This window comes from Coenobita brevimanus, chromosome 98, assembly GCF_032717465.1.
Source record: "Coenobita brevimanus isolate Jiangsu-jjx chromosome 98, ASM3271746v2, whole genome shotgun sequence".
Lineage (NCBI taxonomy): Eukaryota > Metazoa > Arthropoda > Malacostraca > Decapoda > Coenobitidae > Coenobita > Coenobita brevimanus.
The window spans coordinates 22,029,764-22,041,368 of record NC_137051.1 but is presented as its reverse complement, the minus strand read 5'-3'; the positions used below and the strand labels follow the sequence as shown (position 1 = coordinate 22,041,368).

The 11,605-nt window shown below is 39.9% G+C and overlaps 1 protein-coding gene across 1 annotated transcript in view; it reads left to right on the top strand.

Moving 5' to 3' along the window:
* LOC145414094 (uncharacterized) overlaps window positions 1-11,605 on the top strand; it is a 153,162-nt gene that overhangs the window by 66,344 nt on the left and 75,213 nt on the right. The window contains exon 2 of the mRNA XM_080283654.1: window positions 4,685-4,803. Within this exon, the coding sequence (XP_080139780.1) occupies window positions 4,685-4,803 (119 nt within the window). The remainder of the gene's footprint in view (window positions 1-4,684; window positions 4,804-11,605) is intronic.

Sequence of the window (11,605 nt, the reverse complement as noted above, 5' to 3'; positions counted from 1 at the left end):
AAACAGTGTTTAAAAATCTGATGTAGCCTATTTTAAAACTGTCGCTGATGTCTTGGTTATTTACTGAAAACTTACTCTTTACAATTATCTTCATTAGAACCGTCATTTTGTAAGGTACTGACGTATACTCAGGTGTATATTTATCACTTTAGTTTGTATTAGAATAGAGCATACCACGAAAATCTCATAATTATATTATTACGATAGTATAATCATATCCTTTATTACAAAAATAATATTACAAGGAAAATAAATAGCCTTAATGCCAATCTAGAAAATCACTCTGACTAGCAGAAGAATGCTGTCCATAGGACTAGATAATTCATAGAAATGTGTTCACTCTTGCAGGTAATAACTCAGTAAGACCATCTATATATATATATATATATATATATATATATATATATATATATATATATATATATATATTTTCCAGTGAGGACCACCACATTAGCTCTTAAGATCCTCATCTGTCAAATTGTGGAACAACTGTGCATGATTAGCTACGCTTGCCACAAAATTTACTGCCATGCTAGCTTTCAGCCCAAAATTATCGTACAAACCGTACGATAATAGAAAATGGTATCGTACACGTACATACCAGAGGCAACATTATCGTATGTATACGATAATTATTGTACATGTGGCAACACTGGCCCGGCACTCTGTAAATTTCAGGTTTAGTTTATGCAGCGGAAACACTTTTATAGTTTATTTATATTATTGGTTTTAAAGTTGATACCGGTTTACTTCATATTCTTAGTTTATTTTCCATATTTTTACCTCGCCGGGACGGAGTCTACGAAGTATTGTTTTTCGTCCTTTGTTTCTTTTTTAGCAGCATTACGGAAAAACGCCAGAATGAAATTACATGAAACTTTCACGATATATGAGCACTGGTCCCAAAAGAAATTGATTAAATTTTCGAGGCAATCGAGTGACCCTGAAAGATCAAAATCACACGCTTGCTGCGGAGATAGCCCCTTCATACTATAGAGCTCTGTGGGCAAGACCCACCACCTTTTGTTGTATATGTAGGCTACTTCTGCTATTACAAAAATACAGTAAATAATTTCAGTCAATCAAATTTTATGCAAGGAAGCTCACCTGCAGTTGGACATTATTATTATTAGTAGTAGTATCATTATTAGTATTAGTATTGGTAAATGTTCGCTCTGCTTTAAGCAGCAGACTGTTTTCAGGGTGGTAAACGATCTTTTCCCCCTGAAAAGTCCCCCCCCCCCTCCCATGTTATTATCATCACGTTTCTTAAGCCGTATCTACGGTTGTTTTGTTTCCGGCGTAATGGAAATAAACCTACTTAGAGGTAGATCTCTTTTCTCAATTCTGAACTGGAGGTTAGGTTAGGTTAAATTATTAGGTACAGTTAAGCTAGGTTAGGTTACTTTCCCGCGTGTAATATATCACACAAATTCCTTTACATTTTATAACATATACTACATCTACTCTTTGCTGAAGGGCGTGTGGCTATACCCACGAATTTATAACCAGTGTTGGCGACCATCATCCACTCACTTGATGTAGTGCTGCCTACTTCTTTCTTAGCCTTTATCATTCTTTTTCTGTGCCTGCCCTCCTCTCTTCCTATTTCTCCCATCTTTCCTGTCACTACTTAATGCTTTTCTTTCCGTTACAGGTGGCTTTACATTGAGTGACAAGCCAAATGGTTTCCTGTAAGCCAAGAAACCATTTACAACGCTGGGGGATAACCATATAACCAAACCATACGTGCTCCCTACGTGTCAAGTGGGTTGGTGGAGGGTTAGTGCCCCTCCCTGTAAAACAAATAACTCAGAGACAAATGACCACCCCGTACGGGATTATGGCGTCTGGCGATAGATAGATAGATAGAATAGACTGTATAAACTGTATTTGCTGAATGTGTGTGGTGGCAAGACCCACCACCTTCTTATGCTGTGTTTGTTTGTACTACTGAGCTCAGTGGTATTGTACTCTGTGTACTCTTATAACAATAAATATTTCATTCAATCCATTAGGTTAGGATAGTCGTTTCCGCCATTACGCTGACGAATCAGACAAGAGTTGTCACAACGGAACAGCTTAATTAAAACAACTGGGAAATAGATTTAACAAGGAACTTTTCTTTATCACCCCAGAAATTTAAAAACATCATCATAAAGAATAAGAACTGATCTGGTAAGATGCTTCGACTGCATCAAGTAAAACGTCTGTCCATCTATCTATAGCCGGACGCCATAATCCCGTAAAGTAGGGGTGGGGAACGTCCGGTGTCATATGCACGGAGTGACTTTATGCTGGAAGTTACCATTCCCTTCTCTACTAAGCCTAAATTAACCTAACCTAACCAAACCTAACCTAACCTTAACCTAACCTTATTCTCGATCAGCCTAACCTAAATTAAACTCATTTTAATTCACGAAATGACTAATTTCACAATCAGCCTAGAACGTACATCTATATCTTAATTTATATAATCCATATATCGACCTATAGTTACCTACAGGTCGATAAGACATCCAGCTATCTTCCTGGCACATGTATTTCATACTGTGTTGTTGATAAATGGCACAAAAATTTGAGATAATATGCAGATACTTTCAAAATAGAAGCTAAACGGCCTCTCGGCGCATGCGCACTGAGCGGAACGGTAACTTTCAGCATAGTCACTCCGTGCATACGACACCTGCCTCCGGGCCATATAAGGCCCGGAAGACCATCCGATCAGGCCCGCGAGGCCCTTAATAGGAGAAAGGTTTCCCACCCCTTCTGTAAAGGGTGGCCGTTTCTTTGAGCAAGTTGTTTTACGGGGAGGGACACTAACCTCCGCCAACCCATTTGTTGACACGTAGGGAATACGTATGGGTTGGTTATATGGCTACCACCCAGCCTTGTAAATGGATTCTTGGCTTAACAAGAAACCATTGGGCTTGTCAAGCAATGTATAGCCATCTGAAAAGGGGAGAAGAGTAATAAAAAGTGACAAGAAACATGGAAGAAATAGGAAGAGAGGAGGGCAGACTGAAAAAGAATGATAAAGGTGAAAGAAGGATGCAGCACTACAGTGAATGGATGATTGTCGCCACTATAATACCTACTACCAAAACCAAAGTAAAACGTATGTTTACCTAATTATTATTATTGTTATTATTATTATTATTATTATTGGTGGTGGTGAAAAGCAAAAAACAAAAATCGAACGAGCCATGTGGAGTAAAAAAACATCATTCATCACGCTTCTCACCCTTCATTTGATCTTTTGTTTACAATCTATCAGCTGACCGGTGTAGCGGGATGTTCTACTACATGTGGTGCCGCCCCTTCGAACTGTATCAGCGAACAAGATGAATTCGATTTTCTAAGTACAGTAACTCATGGCTATGAACCAGATATACTAGGCTATGTATAACTGACAGGAAGATGTGTAGAATAAAGATCCTATACGATCTGTAGGGTCTCAAGGCTGGGCTTAGTTTACCGGTAGATAGCTGCGTGCAGTATGTTTAGGAAATTTTGAATTAGTATTAATTGCCTAATTGTGTTTTCTGTTGGATTTCTCTGTACAGATATTGTAATGTATAACACGATGTAGCCCAGAGGTACAGGTAATTGAGGGTAATATTCACGGAAACAGGACCACTTCACATAAATATTAACATACTGTAATCCTACCAATCTTTGAATTGAATCAGTTAAAGGTGCATGTCTCCTTGAAGATCCCCCAATCGAGTATATGTAATTACATCATACCGTAATTGGAAGTAGAAGGTACTTCATCTTGTGACTAGCTTTATGATTGTTTGCAGTTCCATTGCTTCCAGTTCTTATTAGGGAATTTCTCAAAAGTTTTTTTTCTTAATGGGGGGTAAACATTTATTCATTGCTTCCATATATAATACCAGACAAAATATCTATCTGTCTATCTATCTATAGCCCGGCACCCTAATCCCGCGAAGGGTGGCCGCAGACAAAACGCCTCCAAGTCACTCTGTCACCCACCATTTGACTACACTCCCCCCAACTCACCCCCCCCCTCCCTCATATACCTCTCAACTCCATCCCTCCACCTCATCCTCGGTCTACCCCTCCCTCTCCCTCCCTCCACCTCACCTACATACACCCTCTTAGTCAGTCTTTCATTCTCCATTCTCTCCGCATGTCCAAACCACCTCAGTGTATTTCTCCTAATCTTCTCAACCACATCCACATCTACCCCACAACATTCCTTCACTTCTTCATTCGTCAACCTGTCCCTCCACGTCACTCCACATGCTCCTCTCAAGTATATATATTCATAATAGTTGTTCATTTTTAATTGCTTGGTTAAGTTACTTAACATCAGGCAAAATATAACTTTGTAGTGCTCCCATTCACAGGTGCAATTCATTTAATACTGTATCCCTTAATTGTATGAAAATAACTCGTAATACGATGATTAGAATTGATGAATGTTGCCTCTTAGCCACAGCGTTAGGCTAGGACCTGTTACTCTTGGTTTCTGTGTTGAAATTGATAAGGCTTTTTAAAGACAACTTCAAAAATGGGTATTTGCAGTGTTAAACCTATTATTTTGATAATTGGCTTAAAATTTCATGAAGGAAAAATTCATTGGTGTAACAGGTATTGTAAGAGGGTTGTAGCCCACAAACAACAGATGCCAATTTTATCATGTTTCATGTTACAGGTGGAGTATGGACCTGAAAGGGGCACAGGAGGCCTTCCTGGCGGTATTACAACAAATCCCACAGCCAGAAACACGCAAGGCATTCCTTGCATGGATTGATGACACCTGGATCAGAGGAGGTAATTAGTCTTAAAGTAACTGTAAGTATCCAGAAAACTAGATGAAATTTGCAATTGCTGAAGTTAAGGTTCCAAGATTAGCTAATCATGAAACAGTGAGAGGATACATCAGAGCTGAACAGCCTGAAACAATGTAATGGTGCCATAAATAAAATTATTATAATTTCTGTCATCAGCAGGGGATCAGTGGAGACATTATAAAAAGACTTCTAGGGTTAAGCAATGAAGTCCCCTTTGAAGCTGAATAAAATTATTCTGAAATGGTTTACAAGAAACCATACCATTATTACTTAGCAAGCTGTATAGTCTCGAGTTAATTTTGTAATAGATTTTTGTCACAGTTACCAAGTACGAGGTGGTACCCAATAGTTCACAAAATTTGAATGCAGGGTGGAAACCGCTAGTCGTTCGGTGTGTGGATGCTAGGTGGCAGTACACGCACCCTTTGTTTGTTGGTGTGTCAAGTGGCATTGTGCAGGGTGGATGCATTTGCTGCATGCATGTGTTTTTTTATCGTTGTGTTTGGGTTAGTTTACAAATTTTGTTGTCTTAAAAATGAAAAATGTGAAAGAGCAATGTATGTGCATTAAGTTTTATGTAAAACTCAGGAAGACTGCAGAAGAAACTCATAAAATGTTAAAACAAACCTTTGATGGCAGTGCTTTGGTGGTTACACAAACCTATAACTGGTTTAAGCATTTAAAAAATGGACGAATGTCAACAGACGAGAATACATATTCTGGTCGCCCTTCCACCAGTTCAGCTCCTGACAATGTAGCCAAACTTCATGCAACTATCCTCAAAGATTGCAGGAGGACAATCCATGATGTTTGTGACATTGTTAGCCTGTCATATGGAACTTGCCAATGCATTTTGTCTGGCAGCGTGAGGCACAAATGTCTAGACAAGTGGCGCGCAAACAAATGGGTTCTTCTCCATGTCAGTGCACCCACACACACAGCCATTGTTCAGCAGTTTTTTGGCATCAAAAATACATGCCAGTATATACAGTAAAAGGTAAAATTTGAGTTTACAAATGGTGTGCCCAGTACCATTTAGGATGAATCCCACAGGTTCTGTGTTTTTTTTATCGCACTATTTTGTTATCGTGCACTAAGCATGGTGACATTTATGCACCATAACCAAGGGATCACTGTGTACCGTATTACTAATGCAAGCTACTACATTATTTGTTGTTCTTGGTGCTGCTGGCTGCCTATTACTTGATTTGCTCATAGTTATAATTATTATTCTATTTTCCAATACCAGTACATTCCATATTCCAAAAAGGCTTTGGACCCAAGCATTTCAGATTTGAGGTTTCCTTCCTGTCACTTGTTATTACTGTACTCCTCATTCCACTTCAGGTGGCACTACATTGAGTGAAAAGCCTAAGGTTTTCTGTAACCCAGGAAGCCAGTTACAACACTTGGTGGTAACCACATAACCAGATAACAAGGTAATGTGGAGCTTGCTGTTATACTCCTGCTAATTGGGTGAAAGAATGCAAATGCGATGTCCATCCAGGAACCAAGCCTCCACACTTTTCCTCCTGCCTCGCTGTCACATGGTGCTGTCAGCCACAAGGGAACATCATTTCACTGCATGGGAATATGCTGTAGGGACAATTATGTGCCTGCAGTTGATGGATCTGCTCGAACAGACAGCCTAGGGTTGGCCAACAGCAACAACTTAGGTTTACCTATGATCTTTACCTCTGCATCACATACGGTTGCATTTTACCAAACAGTATTAAAACCATTTCCTCTGCAAGTTTCTTTCATGATGCTGTACCCTGTGAGGTTTTGCCTTAACAAAGGACCTACAGGCATTTCTGCTTCTACACTACAATGACTCTTATTCCTTTAATACACCACAACCCTCCCTTATCCTTCATACAGTCAACTTTATTCTTAGTCTCCTTCTCCACCCAACAGCTTCATCCTCATGTACTCTCGTAGTTAGTCTCTCACTCCTTTATAAGTGGGAATCAGTTTGATTTCAGTTTACTCTGTTTACGAGTGATTTTTACTTGGTATATGCTGGGAATTGTCTTCTGTTTTACACAAATTGCTTTTCCTTTTATTGAGGAATAATAACAAATAATTTTCAAATACTTAGTTACTGAAATGACTTTTCAGTTTGCTTTCTAAATCAAGTTAAAATGGAAGTGAGTCCAAACCTGCTACAAAAAGTGAGAACTAAAGTTTGTATCCTGCTTGCTGTAGGTGTCTGTTTGCAGTAATTCTACCCCTTCCTTGACCATGTGTGGCTCCGTTTACATACATTTAACCAGTGGAGTATGTTTATATACTGTACACAGTAAAACCCCTTTAAGGCAGACTAGTTGAGGAAAACTTGGTAGAAGATAGGTGGCTACCATCAACACTGGGAGGTACTACCATAAGATTGAAGTGTGCCTACAAGCTTGGTGACTAGTTACAGTGATCATTCTTAGGCAGGAAACATTCATCAACCAGTACAGTCACTCACTGATCTGAGTAACTGTACTTAGAGTCCAAGCTGAGACTCTCACATTGTTACAAATCTTATTACTGATCTGATTTTTTAGCTGCTGAGGTAATTATTTGACTTTAGCACTTGGCAGAGCTTCCAGTTCCTAGAAAAATCAGCCACAACCATGGCCAGCCCCATAGTGGGGATTCCTTAAAAAGAAACGTAGTGTCATTTTTTTGTTAGATTGGAAGGGGGTGCAAGGAACAGCATGGTGGAATGAAGAGGTGAGACAGGCTGTGGCACAAAAGAAGAAAGCATACAATGAATGGATGAGAAATAGGGGTGTGGAAGAAAGTTGAGAGACAGAAGAGAGAGTCATATGTAGAAAGGAAGAGAGTGGTGAAATGATTAGTAAGAAGAGAGTGGATGAGGAATTTGAGTGTAAAGTGGAGGGACTGTAAGAAAATGTTCTGGAAAGAGGTGAAGAGTAAGACAGGGTGGCAGTGACGTTAGTAGGGGAGTGAAAGATAAAAATGGTAATTTACTAGTGGAGAAGGGAGAAAAAGTGAGCAGATGGAGAGAACACGTTAAGGAATTGTTGAACATAGAGAATGGAAGTAATGCGAGTATAAGTGACTGAGGAATGGCTGGGAGAAGGAGGGAGATGAAAACTCAGAAAGAAATCAGTAGGATAGAAGTTGTGAAAGCAATGAAGAAAGTCAAATTGGGGAAAGCCCCAGGAATTGATGGAGTGTGTGGTGAAATGCTGAAGCATGGGAGAGAGATAGTTGTAGAATGAATGTGGAAGATGTGCAGATTGGCCTGGGAGGAAAGTAGAGTCCTGGAGGATTGGAAGTCAGGTATAATTATTCCCTTGTACAAAGGGAAAGGGGAAAAAGAAGTGTGTGGTAATCATAGGGGCATTTGTTTTCTTAGTGTAATAGGAAAAGTGTATGGTAGGATACTTATTGACAGAGTTAGAGAAATAACAGAGGAATTAGTTGGAGAAGAACAGGGAGGCTTTAGGACAGGAAGAGGTTGTGTAGATCAGATATTCATTCTTAGATCTTTAGTGGAAAAGTTTCTAGAGCAGGGAAAGAAGTTGTATGCAGCCTTCATGGATTTGGAGAAAGCATATAACAGGGTGGATAGACAAGGATTGTGGAAAATATTAAGAATATATGGAGTAGATGGGAAGTTGTTGAATGCTGTGAAGAGTATGTATGATGGTGCTAAGGCTGCAGTGTATGTGGATGGTGAACTGAGTGAATTTTTCTCTTTGAAGGTTGGGTTGAAACAGGGATGTGTCATGTTTCCATGGTTGTTCAATCTGTACATGGATGGGGTAATAAAAGAGATACAAGGTAGGGCAGTGGATGTTGGAGTGGCCCAGTGAGAGAGGGTAGTGTTGGAAACTCCCTGTACTGTTGTTTGCAGATGATACTGTGTTGTTAAGTGAAGACGAAGGGCAGCTGCAAGGCTTGGTGGATGAGTTTGGGAGAGTGTGTAAGAAACGGAATCTAAAGGTGAATGTAGGAAAGAAAAAAAAATAATTATAAAAAATAAAGAAAAATTTTGCCTTGAAAAATTCGGAGTACAGGTATTGGGATATTCGAATTATTGGTGGTAGGATTGGAGGACTTTTACTGTTGCTGTATATGAATATATATATATATATATATATATATATATGTATATATATATATATATGCAGATACACATACACGTACACAATACCCTCATCCACTACGCGTTTGTCCAGTACTATTTGCGTCCAGTACGGTTGGCAGAAAAAATAATTTATTATTGTAGTACAGATTTGGAGGGCTTGTACAAATCAGCCGCACAAAGTGAGCCAAATCTGAGGAGTTCTTCTCTACTGTATCGATGCACTGCGTCCAGTAATACTACCTGTGTGCACGCGTGGGAAGATGGCCAACACCGAGGAATGTTTCCCTGGTATTGTTACGCCAGTCCAGTATGCCTTTCTCGTGACTTGCGATGTGAGATGACGAGAGGAGAGCTTTGGGGGAACCTCAGGAGCAGGCAGGAGCAGTAGCATTTCCCCTTTATGATGACGACAACGATGTGTCAGTGTGTGAATATGCAGGATTTAAGAGGGAGGTTGAGGCAGAAAGGCCTCCTCAGGATCCTGAAGGCCCTCCTCCAGGGGGCCAGTAGGATCTCCTACAGCCTCAGAAACCCCTCCCACTTCCACCCCAAGCCCATCACCACTCACCTAGGTTGGGAAAATCTTAGTTATGTCAAAATGTAGTTAAGGTGAATTTTGGGGAGACTTTTTCAAGGCTTGTTTGACATTATTAATTTTTCCCATATAGTCTGTTGTTTGTCCAGTACAGATTTAGTCCAGTACGGTACAGTACCCTCTCGTCCAAGACGGTAATACAGTATTGTCCCCTAAGGGTTCTGTCTAGGACGAGAAATCTCTTGGACCAACACAAGACCTTATGGAAATAATTAATATTGTTACAAAATCTTCGAAATGTGCCCCTAAAAACATCATCGTGGACCAATTTTGGCACCAAAACAATTTCCTCACCTTGAAAGTATGTGTTTCTGAGCTTGTTATCTCCAGCTTAGTAGCTCAATTATCTCCAGCCCAGTAGCTTGAGTAGATGGGAGCACTTCAAGGGGCTAACAGACAGTTTCCTAGGCATGGTTACATAAGGAGAGGCAATAACCTGGGAGCAAACGCTGAGTACAATACACGGTGTGCTCATGAAGCTCTGGTGAAACAAAAGGAAGCCCTGCCATGTCATCACGTGTCCAAATGCCAATATTTTATTGGACAACATCGCAACCACGTCACTCTCCCAGGCACGAGAACTGTGGTGGAGTGGTTGAGACCATCATAGCTATATTCTCCCTAGATTTGGGCCATTATGAACTGTTGGTTCTGTACTGGATGTATGCAACCGTATTACAGCAATATATTGGGTTATTTATGGTCTGTCTTGGATGCAAAATGTCTTGGACAAACCCGTCTTGCACACGAGGGTACTGTAGTACTGTCTGACAAAAATACCGCACTGGAAGTGAGGGTACCGTATATATACATACATATACTATATATATGTATATACAGTAAAATCTCAAATTTGGACAGTTTAGAATTCGATGAGTCAAATTTCGATGCATTTTGGAGTGGTCTGCCTACCTTACTTTTCTAAGCAAATTCGCGAATTTCGATGCTCTCAGGGCCAGACTCCAACCAAAACAAGCAAAGATAATATTTTTGATGTGAACAAAAATGCTAGAAGTGATGGAAAATTATAAGAAAAAGTATGAGCCTAACCATATGTAGACATGCAGTTCACTGCAATTTAGTTGTATGTATTTTCTTTGTATTTTCATCACAACTTACCTGTTTCAAAATGGCAAGCAAGAGTGGTTCTTTGGGTAGCAGTGGTAATGTACAAGAGCAGCTTGGCACCTCTAAATCTTTGCAGCCAAAGGAGAAATGGCATTACAGGAAAGGGCAGAAATACACCAAGTATACACTTGCTGACAGTATGGCAATACAATGCAGAAGTACATTTAGTTAACCATAATTATAGTTCATAAAGTTTAGAGGGGGTGTGAGCAAAAAATCTTGATTTTAGGTAGTTAGGTTTGGAGGCCCCGGACCCAAACTGATTTTTCCCATAAAAAGTTCAGTTTAAATTTCAATTATTTGAATTTTGCGGTGATTTTTAGGTACATATGTCTATCGAAATTTGAAATTTCACTGTAATATATATATACACACACACACACACACACACACACACACACACACACACACATACATACACAGTAATCCCTGTAATATCCGGGTGCCCAATAAACAGACACCCCACTACCTGGACATTTTGGGCCCGGGCCTTCAGGACCTCAAAATGGCCAGAAAACGTAAAAAAGAAAGGAAAAAAAGAAAGTCCAACATTTTTTTTCAGCCGTACTTTGAACTTGGCGCGCGGCATCGAACAGCTGTGTTTACGCGTGCCCCTTGCTTCCCCCTCCCTAGTTACTGCCTAATTACCATCCTTGCTAGACGCTCATCACAGTGGATGCCGCACGTGCTCATTTTTGTGAATAAACAATGAATAAACTGGAGTACCTCGCCACTAGACCACATGGGAATTTACAGTGTTGTACAGTGTTATGAAATTAGAATTCAGAGTGCAAAGATTAAGTACAGAGTGCAAACTGGCAGTTGAAACTGGTGTGGTGCAATTAAGAACAAACTGTGCAGTTTTAAATAATTATAAGTTGCAGTGCAAAAGATTAAGTGCAGCACAATACTGGACTATTGTATGTGCTTCAAGAGCATTTTCACCACTGC